At 40.1% G+C, this 27,427-nt stretch overlaps 1 protein-coding gene across 1 annotated transcript; it reads left to right on the top strand.

Moving 5' to 3' along the window:
* The first annotated feature begins 1,931 nt into the window (after positions 1–1,931).
* LOC108945951 (uncharacterized mitochondrial protein AtMg00810-like) lies at positions 1,932–2,863 on the top strand. The gene is made up of 2 exons (XM_018772357.1): positions 1,932–2,019; positions 2,154–2,863. Exons 1-2 carry the CDS (start codon positions 1,932–1,934, stop codon positions 2,861–2,863), a joined length of 798 nt encoding a protein of 265 aa, XP_018627873.1.
* Positions 2,864–27,427: the final 24,564 nt, after the last annotated feature.

Below are 27,427 nucleotides of genomic sequence, written 5' to 3'. Positions count from 1 at the left end.
ACCCAAAGTTTAGTCTCTCACCTTTTATCTCTGCTGTAACAAAATCAGATTCTAATGCATTCAATTCATATTTCATGAGAATGTGAATTGCCTGATTTTGGATATATATTTTGGGCAGGGACAGCAAATGCCCAAAACATGTCTTCTTAAACAACTTTAACCCATTTTTAGACAATAACTGTAACGACCCGACGGATAGTTTTGAGTATTACAACCCCGTTTCCCCCATTTACTTCTCAATTTATGCCTTACAGTTGATTTATGACTTATCGGTTTAGTTGATTCGGGTCCGGAGGAAATTCGGAGTGAAATGAGACACTCATAATTAAAAAATTTAAGTTAGAAAAGTGACCGGATGTGGACTTATGTGTAAACGACCTCGTACTTGAATTTTGATGATTCCAATAGTTCCTTATGGTGATTTTGGACTTAGGAGCGTGCCCGGAAAATTATTTTGAGGTCCGTAGTGGAATATGGCTTGAAATGCCGAAAGTTAAATTTTTGGGAAGTTTGACCAGGGGCTGACTTTTTGATATCGGGGTCAAAATCCAATTCTGAAAATGTGATACCTCCATCATGTTATTTATGGCTTGTGTGTAAAATTTGAAGTCATTCCAGATTGATTTGATGTGTTTCGGCACAAGATATAGAATTTAAAAGTTTAAAGTTCATAGATTTAGATTTGAGGTGCGATTCGTCGTTTTGATGTTGTTTGAGGTGATTTGAGGATTCGACTAAGTTCGTATGATGTTTTAGGACCTGTTGGTGTATTTGGTTGAGGTCCCGGGGGCCTCGGGTAAGTTTCGGATGGTTAACGGGTTGGATTTTGTACTTGGAACTCTGTTGGAATTCTTCTGATGCACCATCTGGTTTCCATCATTGTGTTCGTGAAGAGGAACTGAGAGGCTGGTAGTATTTGCTCTTCACGTTCGCGAAGAGAATAACGTATTCGCGAAGGGTGGACTGGGTGTGCATCACGAACGTGAGAGGTGTTATGCGTTCGCGAAGAAGAAAGGAAGCAGCTGATGACCCCAGGCAATTGGTCTACGCGTTCGCGTAGGGGGTGTCGCGTTCGCGTAGTGAGGGGGAACGAAGCATCGCATGCACGATTGGTTGAAGGCGTTCGCGTAAAAGGCATTAAGGTAGGGCACTTTGTGCTTCGTGAATGCGAGGGTGATGTCGCATTCGCGAAGGAGGAATTTGGACGGGAACAATTTTGCTTCACAAATGCGAGGCACTGACCGTGTTCGAGAAGAAGAAAAGCCTGGGCAGTGAGTTTAAGTTCTGAAAATGGGACCATTTTTGATGGATTGGAGCTCGGGTAGACGCGATTTTTGGGAGTTTTTCAAGGAAAATAACGGGATAAGTATTATTAACTCAATATTGGTTAAATTACCCGAATCCATGGTTGTTTTTAATATTTAATTGGTGAATTAAGTTGAAAAGTTGTGAAAACCCTCTTGGTTTAATTTGTAGATTTGATGGTCGAGTTGATGCCGGATTTGAGTAAAATTTGTATGGTTGGACTCGTGGTTGAATGGACGTTCATATTTTGTAACTTTTGTCGGGTTCCGAGACGTGGGCTCCACGGGCGATTTTTGAGCTAAATTTTGACTTTTTATGGAATTTTAGAATTTTCTTATGGAATTAATTCTAATTAATTTTATTGATCGAATCGAATTATTTGTGGCTAGATTCGAAGCGTTTGGAGGCCAATTCACGAGGCAAAGGCTTAGCGGAATAAGAATTTCACGGTTTGAGGTAAGTAACAGTTTTAAATCTGGTCCTGAGGGTATGAAACCCTAGATTTTGTATCATGTGATTATTTTGGAGGTGACGCACATTCTAGGTGACGGGCGTGTGGGCATGCACTGAGGGGATTGTAACTTGGTCCGTTCTGTGAAACTGTAACATTCTCACCAATTGCTAAAATGGTGACTGTAAGGACATTAATCAGTGTTGCAGCCTCAAGGAATTGGCCTCTGTATTATATGGATGTAAATTATGCTTTCCTACAAGGTGACCTATTAGAGTAGGTCTATATGGATTTTCCTTAAGGGTTTGAAAAGCAGGGGAGTATAAAGTATGCAAGCTGCTCAAGTCATTATATGGCTTAAAACAAGCCTCTAGATAGTGGAGTATCAAACTTACAGATGCTCTACAAGCAGCCAAATACATTCAAAGTCTATATGATCATTCTTTGTTTACAAAGAAGGAAGGTGAAGAACTAGTTATTGTCCTAGTGTATGTAGATAATCTACTTATTACTGGGAACAGTAGGAGGCTAATTGACCAAGCAAAGAGCACATTGCACAATAATTTCAAAGTCAAGGACCTAGGTGAACTGAGGAGCTTCCTAGGAATTGAGGTATTGATATCACATGATGGCATACTACTCAATCAGATAAAATACACTCTTGAGTTAATCTCTGATGTTGGCTTGAGTGGAGCAAAGCCAGTGAACACACCCTTGGAAGCAAATGCCAGGTTCACCACTGTGGATTATGATGCACATGTGGGGGGCATTACAGATCCTGTACTTCCAGATGCCACTCCTTATCAGAAGCTCATTGGAAAACTGCTCTACCTAACGATCACTAGACCTGACATCAGTTTTGTTGTACAGGTTCTAAGCCAATTCATGCAACAACCTAAAGCTTCACACTGGGAGGCGGCACTCAGGCTAGTTAGATATTTGAAAGGGTCACCTGGTCAAGGTATTTTTCTAAAGAATAATCCTTGCACACAACTGACTGTATTTTGTGACAGTGATTGGGCAGCCTGCCCAAATATTAGAAGATCTGTGACTGGCTACATAGTAAAACTAGGGGACTCTATCATATCGTGGAAGTCAAAGAAGTAGCACACTGTGAGTCGAAGCTCAGCAGTGGCAGAATATAGGAGCATGGAAGCTGCAGTTTTAGAGGTAATTTGGATAACATGGCTGTTAAAAGAACTAAATGTGTCTGTAACTACACCTGTAAAGTTGTTCTGTGACGACAAAGTAGCTATACAGATTGCCTCCAACCCTATCTATCATGAAATAACGAAATATATTGAAATCGATTGTCACTTTGTAAGAGGCATGATCAAAGAAGGCTGATAGTGCCTGAACATGTCAACACCAAAAATCAATTGGCAAATCTACTGACTAAGGCTCTAGGGACTATTCAGCATCAGTTCCTTCTATCCAAGCTTGGAGTGCTCGATGTATTCCACCCTCCAGCTTGAGGGGGAGTATTGAAATAATAGAGACTTAGCTTGCCTAATTACTGTTAGAGTCTGTTAAGTTGTTAGAGTTAGTGATTACTATTGGAGGTGGTTAATTGCACATGTAGTGCACATGAGAATACAACGTTATATTAGTCTATAAAAGGTTGTCATATGTACGCTTAGAGATATAAGAAAATATCTTTATCTTCTTCATTCTCTATCTCAGATTCTAGAATATTCATCTCTGTATGTACCCTAATCCACTGCTCCATTGATCTAGCAGTGAAGCTTCATCTCTGTATCAATTTCTTCAAGTTGTAAATGGGATGATTAGACGATGGTATTAGAAGATTACAAAGGTAATAGAAAAAATGATGTTATATTCGCCTTTCCATAAATTAAACTAATCCTTTTGGACGTTGACCTCTCTCTCTCTATAGAGCTAGAATAAAACCCAACGCTATGTTGAAAGAATCCAACAATAGGCAACAACAACTTGTCGCCATTGCTACATAACTCTATGATTGTTAACTTACCCGTGGAACAAAGTGAATTAAAGCATCCATGGAACTTTCATTATTTCTTACTTTTTCTCTATGATTCACCTATTATGGTCTGAGACGGATCCAAGATTTAAAGTTTATAGGTTCTTAACCATGTAATGACTGTTAACTAATCTTGTGAATGTTTATCCTAGGTATCCTCTGGTTGTGACATCACAAATTTCTTGATTATCGATTTTTTAGAGAGTGCATCTCTGGGCAAACAAATCACCCAGCTGATGCATTCATCTGAGAATGGTATATTTCGACCCGTTTCAGCTCATGAATTCACCATGAGATCCTCCATGCATATAATAAAAGATGCCAGTAATAGGGAAAATACCTACTTTACAAGAATGTAACGACATTGCATAAACAAACACGAAAATTGCAAATTCCTGAGTATTTTGATGATTTGTCGGTAATGTAATTAAAAGATATCCTGGGCCATCTTTCTTGGTTCTAGACTTCTAGTTTATTAGCCCAATTCGAAACTAAAATTACAATGGATCCTAGCTAGAGCGAAGTGCATCAATAGCCACTTTTAAGTCCTCTATTTAAAATATATCCACAATTTACAATATATTTAAAGATTAGCCAACTCACCCAAACATCAGGACTAAGTATCCTGAATTTGGAAATTCAGGACTTAGTGTCTTGAATTTTTGAGTTGCTAATTTCAAATTCAGGACTAAGTGTCACTACTAGAAATTCGGGAACAACCGTCTACAAAAACTGTCCAAAGTCGGTCGGTAATGGCCAATAACCGTCCAAAATGCTACCATTAATATATGGTCGGTATTTTGAAGGTCGGAAGAGCATACCGACCAAAGTCGGTCGGAAATTACCGACCAACATTGGTCGGTATGCTCTACACGACAATCTGACAGTTTAATTGACTTACCGACCAACATTGGTCGGAATGTTATTTTAATAATTTAATTTTACCGACCAAAGTTGGTCGGTGTTTTAAATTTATTAACTTTGCTTACCGACTAATTTTGGCCGGTATTGGAAAATATTTTTTTTATAAATAATTAAAATTTAAAAATACCGACCAACGTTGGTCGGTAATCTGGACAGGGCAGACAACTTACCGACCAAAGTTGGTCGGTAATGTTGAATTTTTGGGAATTCAAGGTGCATTAACCGACCAACATTGGTCGGTAATTTGCAATTTAAATTTTTTTTATTAGTTACCGACCAAGGTTGGTCGGTTTTCTGGGATTAATTTTGGCAGAAAATGCCTGTTTTGGTAGCTACACCATCTGCCAAATAAAAATAGCATACTAATAACCCAATTAACATCTAATAACCACCAATTTACCTTATACAACCCCTAATTCACCACAAATCCAACCAAACATCCAACAACAACAACCAAACATCCAATTAATACTTTAAAACTAACAAATTAAAGTTCAATTAAACATCACAATCCAAAACCAAGCAAAAACTAAGTAATTACAACAAGTTCAAAATTGTTCAATCCAATTCAAAACTAGTTCTATTAGTCTAGTTCAAAGTATATCAAAGTGTTGGTCAAGGGATGTTTTATACAACATCATCACCATCTAATAAACTTTCATCTACAAGATGGTATAGAGAACGTCCTTGTAGAGGACGGGAAGAACGATCGCAGGTCGGACGGGAGGAACGATCACGTGGAGGCCGAGCCTCTGGCGATGACTCACGAGACCGGGGCAACGGAAAGGCTCCAGTAGAAAGGAGAGTTCTGATATGAGCTTGCATACCAAAGAATTGAGCATCTCTAAGCCTTTCTCTTTCCTTAGCCGCTTCTAGCTCGGATGTAAGATTTGTCATTGTCTCTTGCATAATTGAGAGGCTCTCCCTATTAAGTTCCTCGCCCTGTAAGGAAGTCCCTATTCCTTGAACCATACCTATAGCGATGGAATTGTTTCTCAGGAAGCCCGTATACCTTCCCTCTTTTTGGACCGCCAACAGCCTCCAACCATATTCTTTCAGCATCCTCGTCTGAAGGTTGTGTTGGCCGATTCACCAGCTGGCTGACTACGAATGAATTCCTCCATGTTACTTTGGTAGAGACCCTACATTATTTTAAATTAAATTAGTATTTAAAAATTCTTATAAAAGTAAATTATAACACTTAAAGAAAATTAACAGCTTACATATGCAGTCTCTGTCCGTTCTTCAACCCACCTATCTCCATCCCCCTCTTTCTTCTTCTTTAAAATATGCGTCTCCTTGAATAGCTCATCATGGCTCATTGGACACCCATACTTCTTTTCCTGAAAACGAATTAGTTTAGTTAATAAATATAATTGATATACTTAGAAAAGTAAAATAATTTAAGCAATTACCAATCTTCTGCTTATTGTCCCAATGCTGACAGCACCCCCAGTGTGCAAGGAGCCTCCCTTCTCAGATGAGCGAGCTTTCTTTCCTTCTTCGCTCCTCTTTAAGAACTCCTCGATCTGCCATTGCCTTAACAAATCATCCCATAAATGCTGCAAACACCATTCAGGCCTCTGGTTCTTCTTTCTACCATTCGAGAAATGATCTGCCAAGCACTTGCGGGTTTTATGATGAAAATTTGCAGCCACTTCCTCGCTATAGCGGTCTTCCCATACACACTTGCTCTGCATTTCAAAAGTTAAATATTAGATGAAAACATCATAAATATAAATTATTAAACTTCTTAAAAGAACATTTATACCTTAAACTAATTGAAAATTTACTCCTTCAATGAGTATGGGAAATCAGTCCAAGTTGCATAAGGGCCATCATAAAGCTCTTTGATAACTGTGGTGATTATCTTCGTAGTCTGCTTACCCGGCCTGAACCTGCAGTTTAACAATAAATACATGAATATATTAGTAAAAACATTATAAAACAATAAACGCAAAAATAACAAATAACTCTTACCCGTTACCCTTAGGGTATATGATGATCCCGCCATAGCGAAAGTCCTAACTTAGAAACTATCTTTACCTCCAACATCTTTACAACTTTCGAAATTTACAACTTTCTAAATTTGCATCATCTTTATATATAACATGCAACCATCTACACAACAATCAATTCTCATCGACGAAAGTCCTAACTTAGAAACCAATCTCTTTGCCTTACAGAAATCACCAGGTAAGTTGATATTTGGGTCAACTAGTTCACTCATAAGATCAATGAAAGAGTCCATGGACGCTTGAGAAATATTCCAATCAGATTTGATACTTAGTAATCTAACTGCAATAGACAGCTCAGAGTGCAGACTTCTTTCACATAGTGGATGACTAGCTTCCTCTAACTGTTCATAAAAATATTTTGCATCATCATTAGGAGTTTGTTCAACATTTTTATTGGGCTCACCCCCGGAGTGCATCCCAAAAGCATCCGCAACCATATCTTGAATTCTAGAATCATGATTTCTATTCTCCATCGACCTACTACTTTCACCAATAACCATGTTATGAAATATTCCATGGCTACCATCAATCTCTCCATGATTAGTCCACACAAAGTAATTCTCTATAAACCCCTTCCTATAAAGATGAAGCTTAACTTCCTCTGGTTTTTTAAACTTCACACAATCGCACTTGATATAAGGGAATCTAATTACTCATTCAATTTGTTATGATGAAAGTGACATTTCATGTTTAATAAAGTCATCAACCCCTTCTATAAAATCCTCCCGCAATCCCCACCGATTAGGATAATTCCTATTGTACATCCAAGTACGATGTTCCATCTATACAAGTAAAACAAATTGATATATTTCCATAAGTGTCACGACTCAAAATCCCAACCTGTCGTGATAGCGCCTATCTCGATACTAGGCAAGCCGAAAATCTCAATAAACCAAAACTTCTCTTTAAGGTTAAAAATATAATATTTAAATACAATACAAACACTCCCCAAAACCTGGTGTCACTGAGTACATGAGCATCTACTATGAATACAAGTCTGGAAAATATAGTCTATAATAGTTTGAGACCAAATAAGGTAAACAAAGAGATAGAGAAGGAGAGACAAATCTGCGGAATACGACAACTACCTCAAAATCTCCTGAAAATCAACCGCGCGGAAGGATCAAACACCCGCTATGTCCGGGAACACCTGGATATGCACACGAAGTGCAGGGTGTAGTATGAGTACAACCAACTCAGCAAGTAACAATAATAAATAAGGAACTGAAGATAGTAACGAGCTACATAGTTATGGTTCATTTTCAGTAATTCCATCAAAGAATAGACATGCTATCAAATCTGGCAGTTTAATGTCAAATCAATTTTTATACAATTCTTGTTCATGTAATCCGTATATCAACAATTTTTCAGAGATTTCACAACAATGACAGATAGCAACTAAGTGCAACAACAAATGAAAATCAAGTACAACCTCTTAGGACAACAATCACTCCCTGGGCTCCCATCCCTCATCACTCCCTGGGCTCCCAGCCCTCATCACTCTCTCAATGGGTACCTGCGCTCACTAGGGGTGTACAGACTCCGAAGGGGCTCCTACAGCCTAAGCGCTATAATCTGCATGGACAACTCACGTGTCATAATATAAATATCTAGATCCGTACGGCCAACTCACGTGCTGCACGGCCAACTCACGTGCTATAGTATAATATAAGGATCCACACGGCCAACTCACATGCTATAGTATAATATAAAGATCTGCACGGCCAACTCACGCGTTGCACGGACAACTCACGTGCTATGATATCAATATCTTACAATCAGGCCCTCGGTCTCTCTCAGTCATAAATCTCTCCAGTCTTTCAGGCTCTCATTAATTATGAAATCAGCCCAACCAACAATGATATGATGTATCAATAATACTAACAGAGACTGAGATAAAATGTGCAAGTAAAAACTGAGACTGAGTACATATAGCATTTAGCAGGCAATTCAACAAGTACGCGACCTTTGTGGGTCCCAAAAGTACTATCACATAGCCTAAGCATGATTTCTAGCATGATTTACAGTCAATTTTTTATCAACACATAGAGAGCATATAGCTAACAACAAATTATTCAACTTTACAGTTTTCCGGGACGGACCAAGTCACAATCCCCTCGGTGCACGCCCACACGCCTGTCACCTAACATGTGTGTCACCTCCAAAATAATCACATGATACCAAAATCCGGGGTTTAATACCCTCATGACCAGATTTAAAACTGTTACTTATCTCAAAAAGTGAAACTCTTTACTCTGCTATGCCTTTGCCTCGCAAATCGGCCTCCGAATGCCTTGAATCTAGTCACAAATAATTCGTTTCAGTCAATAAAATTTATTGGAATTAATTCCATAAGAAAATACTAATTTTTCATAAAAATCCAAAATTTAGTTCAAAAATTGCCTGTGGGGCCTACGTCTCGGAACCCGATAAAAGTTACAAAATCCGAAAGCCCATTCAACCACGAGTCTACCCATACTAATTTTACTAAAATCCGACCTCAACTCGACCCTCAAATCTACAAATCTTATTTCTAAATTTCTAAGTTCCAATCTCCGATTTACACCTTAAAATCATGTAATCTAGTCGGATTATTCGATGATAATTTAATATTATGGAGTAGAAATGATCACAGGGGACTTACCTCAAGTTTTCCTTGAAAATATATCAAAATTCGCCTCTCCTCAAGCTCCAATTTGTCAAAAATGGTGAATGAGACGAAGTCCCTGTTTTTATAATATTGCAGTACCCACCTTGTTGATAGACTGTGGATATTCAAATTATTGCTATGTGGAACGGAAGAATTATGAAAGTATTCCTCATGGGATTATCGTGAATGGAAGATGTGTTAGTCATTTTAGTGCTGGAGTTGGGATCAGTTACGGTAATTCATGTATTCGATGAATTTGGAGACTGGAGTTCTCAGAAGTATATTGTTTCGCGGTGGCGACCTATTTGAGGTGAGTTTTTATTTTAACTCAGTGGAGGCACTAGTTGCGTTAATTATTTACGATAGCTACGTGCTATAAGTGCGCATATATGTGAGGTTTGAGCCAATGTGCGGGCATTGTGGCTGGTATTTTATACTCGAAAGAATGCTTAGGCTATAATATGCCTAGAGTTGACTGTTAAGCGTAAAGTTATAATGTTTCTCGTGTTCTTATCTTTGTTGAGAACTATCTGGGCTACGCTTGAGGTTACAAAGAGGCTAATTCCATGAATAAACGGGGTAGTTACTACTTCTGCATTAAATTGCCGATTTGAAGTGTGATAGCAGACTTTGCACATGCTTACACTATGGTGTGTTATTTATATCAGCCCAGGAGTATGAGAAACTTATTTCATTATAATATACATGTGTACTTGTTTAATTGCTCATGTATAATATGCTGGGACTGGAGGCCTGTGACCATGCCATGCGATTTATATTATTTTCACGTGAGTTGTCCGTGTCGTGTGTGGGAATTCTATTTCTATAACAATTTATCTGATTCATTAATTCCCTTCCTCTACAATTGTACACATGAGCCTATGGTTATCCTCTTCACAAAATTTGAGAAGTTGGTTGTAACTTTGTGGTTGTGGTGGTGCTTGTTGAACTTGCATTACGGTTCTCTTCTTTGAAACATCTCCTATATTTGGGTACACGGACTATGCAATTGTGGCTTGAGTTATATTGATATGGCGTGTCTGGGGGACAGTTGTGTTTAACAATATAAGGTCATTGAATCTAGAATGGGTACTATCAGGCTTGATTAAGGTATATTCGAGAGGTTAATATTGAAAGTCGGCTTAGAAGAGGAGTGTGGTTCTTGTTGGGGCGAGAGAGCTCCATGTCTAGTTGATCTGATGAGTGGTTATGAGTTTTTGATTGTTTCTTTCATCTTTGGCAGTGTACGAAGGTTTTTGAATGAGGTTCTGTTGAATGCGGGGTTTTATACTAGTACTTGGTTGGTTTTGAGTAGTTATTGCGATAAGAAATGGTGCAACGAGTATGCGAGTTGTGTAGTACGTTATGCGATTATATCTGGGATTATGGTCATGGCTGGATACGGCTTGTTTAGGCTAATACAGTGTGTAGATGTGAGATTCGGATCTTGAAAAGAATTCTGGATGTTAGAAATTTGGCTCCAAGTTTTTTGGGCTAAGGTTAAATTAATGATCTTCAATTGCGTTGTGTTGTTAGATCTATGGAATAGGGTTGCGTGGGATCACCCCCGGGTATGGCGTGGTAAGGTGGAATAGAGATTTGAAGGTAAGAAACAACTCTTGGCACGTTCGAGGACGAACGTATGTTTAAGTGGGGGAGAATATAATGACCCGACTGGTCGTCTTGAGTATTACAGCTCCGTTTCCCCATTTACTACTCAATTTATGCCTTTCAGTTGATTTATGACTTACCAGTTTAGTTGGTCAGGGCCAGAGAGAATTCAGAGTAAAATGAGACACTTAGTCTCATAATTGAAAATTTTAAGTTAGAAAAGTGACCGAATGTGGACTTATGTGTAAACGACCTCGGATTTGAATTTTGATTATTCCAATAGCTCTGTATGGTGATTTTGAACTTAGGAGCGTGCCCAAAAAATTATTTGGAGGTCCGTAGTGGAATTAGGCTTGAAATGCTGAAAGTTGAATTTTTGGAAAGTTTGACCAGGGGGTTGACTTTTTGATATCGGGGTCGAAATCCAATTCTGAAAATTTGAATACCTTAGTTATGTCATTTATGACTTGTGTACAAAATTTGAAGTCATTCTGGATTGATTTGATGTGTTTCGGCAAAAGATATAGAATTTGAAAGTTTAAAGTTCATAGATTTAGATTTGAGGTGCGATTCGTCGTTTTCATATTGTTTGAGGTTATTTGAGGATTCGACTAAGTTCGTATGATGTTTTAGGACCTGTTGGTGCATTTGGTTGAGGTCCCGGGGGCCTCGGGTAAGTTTCAGATGGTTAACGGGTTGGATTTTGGACTTGGAACTCTGCTAGAATTTTTCTGATGCACCATCTGGTTTCCTTCATCGCGTTAGCGAGTGGAGCCTCGCATTCGCGAAGAGGACCTGAGAGGCTGGCAATATTTGCTCTTCGTGTTCGCGAAGATAAGAACACGTTCATGAAGGGTGGACTAGGTGTGCATCGCGAACGCGAGAGGTGTTACGCATTCGCAAAGAAGAAAGGAAGCAGCTGAGGACCCCATGCAATTGGTAGGGGTGTCGCGTTCGCGTAGTGAGGGGGAACGAAGCATCGCGTTCGCGATTGGTTGAACGCATTCTTGTAGAAGGCATTGAGGCAGGGGCACTTTGTGCTTCGCGAATGCGAGGGTGATGTCGCGTTCGCGAAGGAGGAATTTGGACGGGAACAATTTTGAGCTTCGCGAACGTGAGGCACTGACCGCGTTCGCGAAGAAGAAAAGCCTGGGCAGTGAGTTTAAGTTCTGAAAATGGGACTTCGTCGCATTTTCCATTTTTGACGGATTGGAGCTGAGGAAGAGGCGATTTTCGGGAGTTTTTCAAGGAAAACAACAGTGTAAGTGTTCTTAACTCAATATTGGTTAAATTACCCGAATCCATGGTTGTTTTTAACATTTAATTGGTGAATTAAGTTGAAAACTTGTGAAAACCCTCATGGTTTAATTTGAAGATTTGAGGGTCGAGTTGATGTCGGATTTGAGTAAAATTTATATGGTTGGACTCATGGTTGATTGGCCGTTCATATTTTGTAACTTTTGTCGGATTCTGAGATGTGGGCCCCACGGGCAATTTTTGAGCTAAATATCGAATTTTTATGAAATATTAGCATTTTCTTATGTAATTAATTCCATTAAATTTTATTGACCGAATCAAATTATTTATGGCTAGATTCGAGGCGTTTGGAGGCCAATTCACGAGGTAAAGGCTTAGCGGAATAAGAATTTCATGGTTAGAGGTAAGTAATAGTTTTAAATCTAGTCCTCAGGGTATGAAACCCGGGATTTTGTATCATGTGGTTATTTTGGAAGTGACGCACAAGCTAGGTGACGGGCGTGTGGGCGTGCACCGAAGGGATTGTGACTTGGTCCGTCCCGTGAAACTGTAAAGTTGAATAACTTGTTGTTAGCTATATGCTCTCTATGTGTTGAAGAAATTTGACTGTAAATCATGTTAGAAATCATGCTTAGGCTATGTGATAGTATTGTTGGGACCCACAGAGGCCAAGTACTTGTTGAATTATTTGCTAATTGCTATCTTATACTCAGTCATGATTTTACTTGTGTATCATACCTCAGTCTTTCTTGATATTTGTTGATACACTATATTATCTTTGTTTGGGCTGATCTTTATGATTTCCGAGAGCTCGAGAGACTAGAAACGTTGAGGACTGAGTAAGGCCGAGGGCCTGTTGGTGAGGTAAGGATATTATGGCACGTGAGTTGTCCATGCAGGATATTATAGCACGTGAGTTATCCGTGTGGATTATGGCGCTTGGGCTATAGGAGCCCCTCCGGAGTTTGTACTCCCCCAGTGAGCGCGGGTACCCATTGAGTGTGAGTGCTGAGGGCTGAGAGCCGAGTGGTTGAGCTGTTGTGACGAGTTGAGTGACTGTTGCCCTGAGAGGCTGTACTTACTTTCCATTTGTTGTTGCACTTAGTTGCTATTTGTCATTGTTATGAAATTCTCTGAAATATTTTATATCCGAATTACATCAATTTGAACTGTATAAATTGACTTGACTTAAACTGGTGGATTTGAAAGCATGTCTACTCTCTGTTGGAATTACTGGAAATGAACTATAACTGTTTAGCTCGTCACTATCTTCAGTTCCTTATTTATTATTGTTACTTGCTGAGTTGGTTGTACTCATACTACTCCCTGCACTTCGTGAGCAGATCCAGGTGTTCTCGGACATAGCGGGTGTTGATCTTTTCGTGTTGTTGATTTTTCAGAGTTTCTGAGGTAGCTCCCGTGTTTCGCAGACCTTGTCTCTCCTTTAAATCTTGGCCTAAACTCAAGCTATAATTTATTCTCCATTTCATGCCCAATTTCGTGATCAAAATCCAAGAATACCAATTTCTAGGTTTCCTACCAAAACCCCACAATTTCTACAAATTTCCATGTCTAAATCCATATATAAACCATGTATTTAACTCACAATGTACGGGAATTACTTACCTTATAATAGATGATGAAATCTCCTCTTCAAAAGCTCCAAAAATCGCCCAACCAAAATGAAATGTGGAGAAAAATGGCCAAATCTCGTATATAAAACTTCACTGCCCAGGTCCGCCCTTCTTCGTGATCGTGGAAAGACCATCGCGAAGGCCAAAGACACACTACCCCCAAATTTCCTCTTCGCATTCGCGTTCCTCACGACGCATTCGCGAAGCTTTCCGCCTTCACTGCTTCGCGTTCGCATACCCAGCCTTGCATTCGCGTAGGCCAAACATCCTCAGGCCCAGTCCTCCTTTCCTTCTACGCGTTCGCGACTCCCCACTCGCGTTCGCGTAGGTTCCTCAAGTTCTTCACCGCGTTCGTGTCTCAACCTTCACGTTCGCGAAGGCCAAATCCCAGCAGCCTCAAAGTTACTCTCCGCGAACGCGGGACTCCCTTCGCGTTCGCGAAGAAGGAAACCAGATACCAAATACAGCAGGAGCAAATCATTCCGTTTTGGTTCGAAACTACCCCGAAACACACCCGAGGCCCCCGGGACCCCGTCCAATCATACCAACCAGTACCATAACATAACACAAACTTGCTCGAGACCTCAAATCATATCAAACAACATCGAAATCATGAATCGCACCCCAATTCAAACTTAATGAACTTTGAAACTTCAAGTTCTACAATCGATGTCGAAACCTATCAAATCACGTCTGATTGTCCTCAAATTTTGCACACAAGTCACATTTGACATTACGGACCTACTCCAACTTTCGGTATTGAATTCCGACCCCGATATCAAAAAGTCCACTTCCGAGCAAACTTCTCAAAAACCTTCAAATTTCTAGCCTTAGCCAAATGACTCCAAAATGACCTACATACCTCCGAATCCACTTCCGAGCGCGCTCCCAATACCAGAATCACCATACGGAGCTATTACCAGACTCGTAATCCCAAACGGACATCGATAACATTGAAATGCACTTCAACCCAAATTTATGAAATTCTTCCAAAATGCCAACTTCCACGATAGGCGCCGAAACGCTCCCGAGTCATCCAAAACCCGATCTGTACATACGTCCAAGTCTGAATTCATCATACGAACCTGTTGGAACCTTCAAATCCCGATTCCGAGGTCGTTTACTCAAAAGTCAAAGTTTGGTCAACTCTTCCACCTTAAAGTTTCCAAATTTAGAATTTTTTTTCCAAACCGACTCTGAACTTCCCGAAATTTTATTCCGACCACACGTACAAGTCATAATACCTGAAGTGAAGTTGCTCATGGCCTCAAACTACTGAACGACGTGCTAGAGCTCAAAACGACCGGTCGGGTTGTTACATTCTCTCCCACTTAAACATACGTTCGTCCTCGAACGTGCTAAGAACTGCTCTGGGGTTGTCCGAAATCACTGTTTAATAACTCGTGCACTTACCTGTGCTGCCACAACTCAGTTGAGCACACTAGCTCAAGCCAGTCTGAAGATTCTCCCTTTTTACTTAGCCAAAATAAGACTTAGAGTCCAATTACAACATCTGAAATTCTCTGCCAGGCCTGTTCCCATCATACGAATACCGTATCGATCATTACACGATGCACCAACACATGATTGCATACCTTTGCGGAATTCACACTATGCACTGCATAACTCACATGACCATAGTAACATCCTCTGGTAATAATAGCCGAAATTCCACAAATTTGATGCTCACAATGCACCTCATGACATAAATAAGTCTTGTTCCAATTCTTGCAATACCGCCACGACGGAAGAGATGTGTACAAATCCATAACAAACTGCAGAGTCAACAAATCATTGAATCTCTCCCTTTGACTAGAATCATCACCCCATTATGAACAAAATAATGGTATCTGCTCCTTAATATACATCATATAAATCCGATCGCACTGATCCCAGGTCCAATAATCTCGTCTCACCCAGTACAAGTTGCTCAGGCAATAAGCCACCTCAGACACTGCCAAAAGTCTCATAGGATGCCACAATGTGCCAACAATCCACAAACTCGAATGTGGTACATAAGGAAAAACGAACTCTAGAAAGAGTCACTCAACCCACGTAGCTAATTAAACAACCGAAAGGATGTTATGAACCTTCCCCAGAAAATGGAAAACAAAACATACAAAAATAGATATATGGGACTGTAATCAACATCTCACTGTTGCAGCGTGCAACCTGATCCAAACAACATACCCGTGGCGGCGTGCCACCCGATCCACACATAAAATCTACATAAAGAGATACTTACCGAGCTAGAATGCTCATTACTACAAAATACCCAAATATCGTCCACAAGCATGCTAAGTGCATAATACCATCCTTGGGGAGACAGATAGCGCCATACACTACAAAACTCAAGCACAACTAAGGTGCGATATATGATCTGAATCTCGAGAGCCATCTTGCTCACATAACACCATCGCTATGCGGAACCCCAACACATAAGAAATTTACCAATCTGTTTCACAACTCACACGGCACAATATAGTATTACACGAAATAGCCGACGACGAAACGACATCCAACGTCTGAATACTCCTCCACAAGGAGCACTATGCTGAAATGAACACATCCGGCCTGATATAGATCCCATATTCATATTTAAATCTATCCACAGAGCTCAAGCCGATTCTGATCGCACCGTACTAGGCTAATAACCTTTCAAGGATCCATAATAACCCCTTTTTCCCATAACACACAAGAACAACCATCATAACTGGAACAAACTTCCGCAGTCCACAACCAAGTGAACCGAGCGCCCTCCAGGAATAAATTCTCACATGAACAATAGTACTGCAATCTCCAAACTTGGTTTCAATCGTCGATCAATCCAGTGACTATATGCCACACTTATACAATCTCCTAGTGGGACATGCTCCCACGACCTTCCGCACTAGATAACAAGTCTGCACATCTATACCACCGGCCGCACAAATGCTGTAAAGCAAATCAAAAATCCAAAATCACTACTCAAAGCCTCTTACACAGGACATCAATCTCAGGTGACGCTAAAAACAATGCCAACTGGCTCTAACCATCTGAGTCCTTTCTCGCTCATTCGAGCTCGTGACATTCTTGCCAATACCGAACCGCAACCTTGAATCCTCAACTTCCAAATCCCATGATGATCACTGCACTTAATCATGCCAATGCGCAAGAGCGCAAAAATTTCGTCTTAACCTCCAAACTACTAATAGGGTAAACACTTCATCACATAAAAACCTTTTACTCAACTCATTCCAAGAGAACCATTGCAACACGCTACTGAATCCTCATATCCGCAGAAAATACCAACCTCAAGTAGTGGTTTAAACCACCATAACTCTTTCGGGATCCATATGCACGTAACATGCTATAATACTCGAAAGCCTCCAAATAAGATCAGTTACAACGACTGTCAAACCTCGCACGTACCATCACCAATCACATGATAACCCAACTATAACACCCCAAAAAATTTCGAAGTACTTAAGTGTAAGGCCTGGTAAAATTTGTAAAGAAATTAATATTTCATGGTGCCGGACTAGGCTTACGTGTTTGAGGATGGGTTGAACAATGCACTGGAAAGTAAAGGAAAATTTTGCCGGAATTGTGCATTTATGCGGTCCATTATGCGACCGCATAATCACTCTGCGGGCCGCACAATGGCCGCATAAATGAGCAGGTGAGGGTTATTCTGGAAGCAGCTATGCGATCGACTATGCAATTGCATAACTGTTATGCGGTGCATTATGCGATCGCATAACAGTTATGCGGATCTCATAGTGACCGCATACACAGGCAGTTCTTTTGGCTATTTTGTAACCAATTATGCGACCGATATGCGGTCCGCATAACCATTATGCAGTCGCATATGCGACCGCAGAACCTGTTTCGGAGCTCTATTTTTGGGTTTTTAAAACCCGACCCTATTTCGTTAAATACACTCTTTGGGTCATTTTTGAGCTATTATCTGACATTTTAGAGTGAGAGAGGGTGCCCTAGAGTGAGAAGGTATTCTCCAATAATTGTTCTTCAATTATTGCCCAAGTTTTGGAAGATTGAGAAGGGAAACTCACTAGGTCTTCATCCTAGAGGTAAGATTCTACACCCTAACCCTCAATTTCGAATTTTGTGTAGAAATAGATAATAAGCAAGATAATTTCTGGGCAAGAGGGTTGGTTATTTTACATGCATGTGTTATCAAAGGGTGTAGAAAGATTGTTGAGCTAAAAATGGTAAAGGTTAGGTTGTGGGATGATGGAATCCTCCATGAAAGGACCTTGAAACCTTAATGCACATCTAGTGTTTGATAAAATGCTCAAATGAGCTAGAACCATGATCATCTTCCTAATTTTGGTTCAATTTGTTATATTTCTAAAATAGATTGAAGTTGCTAAGAATTCCGGAACATTTAGAGTGTAAGGAAGCTCAAGTTAGGTATGTTGGCTAAACTCTTCTCTTAGAATTGAATCCCACGATATTCATGTAAATTATGTAAGTCCCGAGTGATTCATTATGAAATTGGCTATTCCGAGTAAGATTGGGTTGAAAGATATATGTTCAACAAGCATCCCAAATGCTCTATTCATGTTATGTTACCAATTGAGGATGTGTTAAAATATGGATTGTGCATTAATAATGCTTCAACTTTAAGTCAAGTTCAAATGAAGGCTATTATGCCAAATTTTGTGAAATATCTCTCTGTGCATTAGACTCTAAATTGCTCACATGTGTACTACACACTTTTATTTGAATTGTGTTTATTGTTGATGGTGAGGATGATATTTGAAATTGATAATGTGAGCATGAAATACTGAATATGGCCAACGTGCCAAGAATGATCTTATAATTATGGCCACCAGTGCCAATGAAATAAAAAGATGTGAAAGTATTATGAAATGTGATGATTGATATAAAAAGATTGATGTCTCAAATAAGACGGACTAGCTGATCGGGTTGTGATCGGACACCATGTCGCACACATGGTGGTGATTGTGCTCGAAATTGTAATTGAAATAGTAATTGTGGTTGATGTCTCTAATGAGATGGCCTAGCCGATCGGGTCGTGATCGGACTCCGTGTTAAAGACGGTGGTATTGATATTGAGAGAAATTGTGGTTGATGTCTCTAATGAGATGGCCTAGCCGATCAGGTCGTGATCGGACTCTGTGCTAAGAGTACGGTGGTACCGGTATTGCGAATAATGGTATTGTGGACAATGGTATATCGATACTAAAAATCTCCCAATGTGAGATATGGAAATTAATTTGAACATTGTCTTGATCCTAAATTGAGGTTTGATGTTGATTAAGGCTTTCATTGATATTATGATAATCTTATTTGTATTATTTGTCATTCTATTGAGAGGGTGTTTAGTTATACATACTAGTGCTATTCGACAGTACTAACGTCCCATTTACCGGGGGCGCTGCATCTTTCAATGGATGCAGGTGGTTCCACAACAGGAGATATTGGTTAGTGATAGTAGTGCACCTTCTTCCCAGCTGACTTGGTGAGCCCCACTTCATTCCGGGGTCATGAATCTTTTGTACTTTGAGTATTCTGTTTGAGGTATAGCCGGGGCCTTGTTGCCGGCATTATCATTGTACTCTTCTTTATCTATAGATGCTCCGTAGACATAATATGGGTTGTGTATTGGTGCTGGGGAAAGAAAAACTATGTTATGTTGTGGATGTATTACTTGTCCATTTGAGACTTTAAAAATGATGAAACTATTGGAAATGAATTGGTATTGTAGACATGAACACATTTTCGTCTAATTAATGATAATATGTATTATCTCTATTCATGGATGAGTTTGGGTAGAATGAAATCTAACAGACTTGCTCGGTCGGGTTCACTCGGTCGAGCGTCGGTCTCGCTCCTCGGTTTTGGGGCGTGACACCAACACACTGAAGAAGCTGATCATTGCCATCACTATGCCGATTCAACCATTGCTAACCGAACCCGACTTCTCCTAATTTACTCTGGATCTTCCTTAGAAATAACAACAGCTCCTTTATCAATATAACGACACAATCTGCACTCATCCTGAGTGACCCCATCTCACGAGACCACATTGTCCCCAAAATCCACGAACCATCTCACACTCTCCTTGTGCGCACATCCGCATCTTCAACTGATACACCCATTTTGATATTTCCTTTACGATTCCGAAGTTATTTTCTCCCATTCTTCCATTGCTACATCGCATACCGAAGATAACATAGAACACTCCAAGCCACTTTTATAATCCGCTACAACAGCTCAATACTTAACCATACTATGGACTCGAAATCCTTAGGCACCACACTTTAACTTTTGAATCCACTAGGACTGTTGTTGAGAGTCACCCACTCTAATTTGGTCCCGAATATAATCAAACTCCCAGGCTCCACTAGCACATGAACGCCTTTTCAAGAAGCACCCGGCTGAATCACTTTCCTTGTAAATCAATTTTACACGAAGCATAAATCCTGAATCTTCCCAAAACCTGAACATGAGTCAATAAGGCCTACTATAGCACACATTCCTCAATCCTTTGCTCAAATTACCGTTGATGTTCTCTCTTCCTTAGTCATAATATCCCACCAATATGCCGATAACTAGAAATCTCACAATTAGCCGACCATGCAATCCAACCGTAGGCGGTAGAACTCTCCCATTTAGCTTGAAGCTACCATTGCATAACTCTAGAACCCGCCAAGATTCTTTCTTCATCGTTGAACTGATCTTGCACAACCAACTGCCCAAATTCCTTGAAATCCTTCCATTTGACCTTTCATGAATACTCTGAATCACTAATCACATTCACATATTCGACCTCTTGCTGGATAACCAGTAGAATTCTTTCGTGACAGCCCCATCAACACCATGCAACCGCTAACATGCTCATAGGAGATAACTCACCTGTGGAAATTCCATGCCGACATCATCCAATGCCGCTGCACTAGAGACAATACCTACGAAATCAGTAACCCATCCTGAGACCGTGCTCATTCACCAACTGTACAGGTCCTTTCACTCCTCATGGACATCAACTAAAGGTGCGATAATACATTCCAATCCAAAGTCATGTTGTATCCTTCTTCATATCAAGAAACTCCCTCCTGTCACACCCAATCTTCCTCAATATAGCAGCCAATACTCCAAATTAAGTCCATAGACCTAGTCACTGTCCACCATGAATCCCAAATTACTCTAAACTTTCTCAAGGCGTGTAGTCATCCTACCACAGAACCCATATGCTACCCTGCCCCAAAGGCGAATTGAAGAAAAAATCATAACACTGGCGAACTTAACACATTCAATCAAGGATGACGACACCACACCTAGGATGAAAATTCCATCACACTAGAAAATACCAAGCCTTGTTACTCTATCAACCCAAATCTGGACATTCATAGGCCAATTGATTTTCCTCCGCCGAAATAAGATACTGAATTTCGGAACCATGCACTAAGTAAACCTCCTTCCAAGTCATTTACTGCCCCGACACATAGGCAAGCATCCTACCATCACATCAATATTGTGCGACAACAACTCCTGAGCATTATAGCAACCTGTGCATAGCCTCAAAGCTCTCAGAAGTATAGTTACTGGGCTGAAATGACAGAATATCCTTCCACAAGGCAACGACAATAGTCCAATCAACTACGCAAGGAGAAACATCCCGCACCACATCTGCAGTACCATTACAATTCCTCAATTCCCCATTTATAACCAGCGCTTCACGTCGCATAAGAGTGAATGGGAAAGAAATGAAGGCATAAGCCTCAAAGGGATCAAATTGCACGATGAGGAATCAAGAAGGGAAGTGCTCCTAACAGCCTTGTAGCCTCTCGAAGATAAGTACAGACGTCTCCGTACCGATCCGCAAGACTCTACTAGAACTTGCTCATGACTCGTGAGACCTAAGTGAACCTAGTGCTCTGATACCATGTTGTCACGACCCAAAATCCGTTAAGGGTCGTGATGACGTTGGACACCACTGTCAGGCAAGCTAACACTAAATAGTTAATTAAATCCTCGTTTTAGTATTTCTGAAAACATAAATTTCCTTCAATTTACTAGTAATAAATGAACCTTAAGGAATAACATTAACGTTTTCCAATTTCAAAATAAAATATCCCATAATCATCCCAGAACCCGATGTCACAAGTGCATAAGCATCAACTAGGAAGATAAAACAAAATACAGCACCTGTCAAGAATACAAATTAGACAGGAAAATACATAAGTAACCCTGATGAGGACTCTGCTGGATGCGGATCGTAGATGGAAATGCAGCTCACCTAAGTCTCCGTATTTGACCACACCTCTACGCCCACCAAGTTGCTAGTCATATATGCACCTGCACAAAAATATGCAGCAAATGTATTATGAGTACGTAAATCAACGTGTACCCAGTAAGTATCTCGCCTAACCCCGAAGAAGTAGTGACGAGGGGTCGACTTCGACACTTACTAGTGGTCCAATAATATCAGATACAGTAAAGAAATGAATGAATATGAGACAGAATAAATATATGAAACAAACAAGTATAAAATATGTGGTACAATTTCCCTCTTTACAATTTACTCAAGCTCTCAACTAGCGAGTCCCCTCCGTAACCGGAGCATATATATATAGATGTAGTGGATCTCATCAAAGAGGTGGTTGTCATAATTCAAATAAGGGAAAACCCTTAGATACAATGGCTTCTTGCCAGATGTTACGCACGATTCCACGAGGATAATATATATATATAGAAAATGTCGAGGCGTACGGCCCGATCCAACATAAAAGTAAAATGTGCACTGCCAAGGGTCGAACGGCGCAAACCATAGATGCATCTATTAACCTGCCGAGGCGAACGGCCCGCACCCATGAGAGTGTGGTATATAAATTCTGCCGAGGCGAACGGCCCGATCCCATAAGAGTGGTAGAAGGAAATACCCCGCTTGCGAATCATACGTGCGACGCGGTCAAATGTAAATTTAAGGAATTTCCCCGCTCGCAGATCATACTTGTGACGCGGTCAGATATAAATTTAATATTTAAAAATCATATCTCTTTCTTGATTCTTTTCAAAATAAGAAAAATTCAGCTTGTAGCTTTTTAAGGAAATTACCCCGCTCGCGATCCATACATGCGACGCGGTTACACATAGATTTCTTAAGTTATTATAGTGTTCCTCAATTCGTTTCAAAAAATACAAAGTTCAAATGAAAACCTTTAAGTTTCCAACTTTTCCTCAATTTCAACTCCTTTCGAAACATTTAATAAGCTAGCTCAATCTCGCTTCCTTTCAAGGCAAGCAATAAATATAAATTCAACAACAATAGCAACAAGGAATGATGTAAGCTTAAAACTACCTGGACATAGGGATAGTTAGTAGCTACGTACGGACTCTCGTCACCTCGTGCGTATGTATCCCCCACAAATAGAATCATATAACAATTTAGTTCACCTATGGGGTTAATTCCCTCTTACAAGATTAGAAAGGAGACTTACCTTGCTCCGAAATTCCATATCCAGCTCCAAAGTCGCTCCGACAATTCAAACCGATGCACGTCGCTCCAAAACTAGTCAAATATGATGCAACCGAATCAAAATATACTCTAATACTCATAATTAATCATTTTATAACAATTTTCAACTCTATTCGAAAAGTTGATAAAATCACCCTCGGGCCCACGTGCCTGGATTCCGAAAATTTTCGAAGATAAACTTTACCCATAACCCCACGAACTCAAATATATAATTTATTCTCCATTTTATGCCCAATTTCGTGATCAAAATCCAAGAATACCAATTTCTAGGTTTCCTACCAAAATCCCATAATTTCTATAAATTTTCATGTCTAAATCCATATATAAATCATGTATTTAACTCACAATGTGCGGGAATTACTTACCTCATAATAGATGATGAAATCTCCTCTTCAAAAGCTCCAAAAATCGCCCCAACCTAAATGAAATATGGAAGAAAATGGCCAAATCCCGTATATAAAACTTCACTGCCTAGGTCCACCCTTCTTCGCGATCGCGGAAAGACCATCGCGATCGGGAAGGCCAAAGACACACTGCCCCAAAATTTCCTCTTCGCATTCGCATTCCTCACGACGCGTTCGCGAAGCTTTCCGCCCTCACTGCTTCACGTTCGCATACCCAGCCTCGCGTTCGCGTAGGCCAAACATCCTCAGGTCCAGTCCTCCTTTCCTTCTACGCATTCGCGACTCCCCACTCGCGTTCGCGTAGGTTCCTCAAGTTCTTCACCGCATTCGTGTCTTAACCTTCACGTTCGCGAAGACCAAATCCCAGCAGCCTCAAAGTTCCTCTTCACAAACACGGGACTCCCTTCGCGTTCGCGAAGAAGGAAACCAGATACCAGATACAGCGGCAGCAAATCATTCCGTTTTGGTCCGAAACCACCCCGAAACACACCCGAGGCCCCCGAGACCCCGTCCAATCATACCAACCAGTCCCATAACACAAACTTGCTCGAGACCTCAAATCACATCAAACAACATCGAAATCATGAATTGCACCCCAATTCAAATTTAATGAACTTTGAAACTTCAACTTCTACAATCGATGCCGAAACCTATTAAATCACGTCCGACTGTCCTCAAATTTTGCACACAAGTCACATTTGACATTACGGACCTACTCCAACTTCCTGAATCGTATTCCAACCTTGATATCAAAAAGTCCACTTCCGGTCAAACTTCTCAAAAACCTTTAAATTTCTAGCCTTAGCCAAATGACTCCAAAATGATCTACAGACCTCCAAATCCACTTCCGGACGCGCTCCCAATACTAGAATCACCATACGGATCTATTACCAGACTCGAAATCTCAAACGGACATCGATAACATTGAAATTCACTTCAACCCAAATTTATGAAATTCTTCCAAAATGCCAACTTCCACGATAGGCGCCGAAACGCTCCCGAGTCATCCAAAACCCAATCCAGACATACGCCCAAGTCCGAATTCATCATACGAATCTGTTGGAACCTTCAAATCCCGATTCTGAGGTCGTTTACTCAAAAGTCAAAGTTTGGTCAACTTTTCCAACTTAAAGTTTCCAAATTTAGAATTTTCTTTCCAAACCGACTCTGAACTTCCCGAAATTTAATTCCGATCACACGTACAAGTCATAATACCTTAAGTGAAGTTGCTCATGGCCTCAAATTGCTGAACGACACCGGTCTAGTCGTTACATAAAGTGAACGTATTTTCTACTCTAATTGCATAGCTAGTTATCCATGTTGGATATATATTTTATTAACCATGTGTTTGGATTGGATATAGTATTTATTATAGAATAATTTTTTATTGAATTTTAATAAAATTTTAAATAGATCATATATTAGTATGTGTCATTTGCTTATATAGTAGATGATTTAGTATAGCTAAGCTTATGCACGGAAGATTAGATCATTAGTTCTTATAAATATAAAGTTTGAGTTCACATTCTAATGAAGGAACTAGACAAACCATCAGGAATGATAGCACAAGATTAAATATAATTTATCTTGATTATGAGAATGATTTAATTCTAACTTCTTGCGCTAGTACATTTTGTATGCATTGCATCAAATATCGCCAAGGAAAATAAGAATGGACTAAGGTCGGGTCCCTAGTGCAATCCCATCATGGATCTCTAACAAAATTTTAAAAAAAATCCTAATGAATTTTAGACTTAAATAAGTGTACTAGTATAACATTATGATAATTCATCATAACTTTACTAGTTTTGCTTGATTATCCATTTATGGCAATCCTCATTTATTCGAACTTGAAAAGGACAATTTAAATAAACGTGATATGTAGACTAGTTTAATTATACTAATAATCTCTTCCGGATTCTTCCTCAAATATTTTTTTTCTTACTTTCGACCAAATATTGCACAAACACATGTTAAATGGCCTCAACAAATACAATTAAAAACATTTGACAAATGGGAAAAGAAAAAAAGAATAGAAAGCAACTACTTTTTGGATAAGTAAGAATGTCAGCATATTTTGTTGTATGTTACTATGAGTTTTTGTTTTTTCAACCATGAGTTTGCTTTTGCTTCCATATTCATGACATTGCAAAATGGGAAGGTGCATTTATCAGTCTCATGATATCTAAAAATAAAATGATCTTGCTAATAAATACATAAACATAACCAAGGAAAAGTCAGTATTTAGACTAGACAGGGTACCAATTATTACTAACATACAATTCAAAAATAAAACACCAAGTTTTCCTTCTCCAACCTAAGTTAAACAGCATACTACTAAATTAAATCTTGACACTATGAGATCCTCCTCATATTAAATAGTTTGTCCTTGTGCAGCACAAAAGATTTCGGGCCTCCCAACGGCCCTTCGAGAGTTTGCGCCACGAGCGCTCGGAGTAGGGCATCTGTGAGACAATATCTTCAACCCACTCCTTGAGTCGAGGGACATCATTTAGAACTTGGGCGACAGCTTCACCACCACAAATACCAATGAGAAAAAGAGAGATGAACACGAAATCAACATTCGAGGGGAAGTTTTACTTACGTGATGCATTCTACTTCTCGGGGAATAGCCTGAATTCGGACGGGATCAAATCCGATGTCCACACCCAGACAAAATGACCCTACCAACCTCGGTCTCGTCCTAGTCCTCGACGATACTCAAAAATGGGGCTTTGTTGGCCCGGCGAACAAGATTTATTAGTCCCCTCGGAAGATTCGGAAATTGTATAAACATAGCAGATGATCGATGGTAAAGATGCGCGAATCGATTTTACTCACAAACAATCAGAGAAGGATCACGATCCTCCACAATGAAGGCTGAATTTGTCCGAGACATACCTCGTACCTCTTGCAGAAGTCTATGATGACCGGATCCACTGGGCCCAGCATAAAGGGATAAGTGTACACACTTAGGTATCCCTCAACGGATGTAGTAATTGCCTCCTCAAAGTCGGGGACCACTATATCTTTATCGACTCAGTTATAGTCCTTTCGGACTAAGGGGAGATCGTCTTCGGTGATCGAGCAAATAAATCTCGATGCCTCCTCACACTGACCTTGCACCGAGGAGGGTTTCTCGACCTTGAAGTCACCAGTAACCAAACAACCCCCGGAATGAACATCTTCAAGGGAGGTTCAGGAGCTGGTTCATCGATGACCACGTTAGCAGCGGATCTCCCAAGGTCGACCAAATCGGAAGTGGTTTCATTGGTTCCGGCAGTCGTTTGGGAGGTAGAAGCAACCTTTTGGGGAACAGATTTTGAGGGTTTTGCCATTGTTATAAGGGAAAGCTTGAAGGAAATAGAAAAATGTTGAAAGATGGAAGCTCAGATGTGTTGGCTTGAGTAGATGATGAGTAAAAATTTCAAAGGAATCTCGAATAACGGAGGTAAAAATGCCAGAATGTGAAAAGGAGTAGTGAAATCCTGAGGGTACGAGGGTAGACGGTTTGATGTAAAGTAAAAATGAACAAAAGAGGGGTTATTTATAATGGTTCCGCGACATTTCGCCTCCAGGGACAGCCGACCGGCGGCTGACGCGCATTTAATGCCATTATGACATGACTGACGAGATATTTCGGGCTTTTTGTTGTTTATG

Source organism: Nicotiana tomentosiformis, chromosome 7 (genome assembly GCF_000390325.3).
Source record: "Nicotiana tomentosiformis chromosome 7, ASM39032v3, whole genome shotgun sequence".
Lineage (NCBI taxonomy): Eukaryota > Viridiplantae > Streptophyta > Magnoliopsida > Solanales > Solanaceae > Nicotiana > Nicotiana tomentosiformis.
Note: the sequence above shows the minus strand (reverse complement) of the source record. Positions and strands in the feature narration are given on the sequence as shown.

Coding starts and splice junctions, on each gene's coding strand:
- LOC108945951 (XM_018772357.1), top strand. CDS start 1,932: ATGGTGACTGTAAGGACATTAATCAGTGTTGCAGCCTCAAGGAATTGG. Junction 2,020..2,153: donor AAATTATGCTTTCCTACAAG/GTGACCTATTAG, acceptor TCAAACTTACAG/ATGCTCTACAAGCAGCCAAA.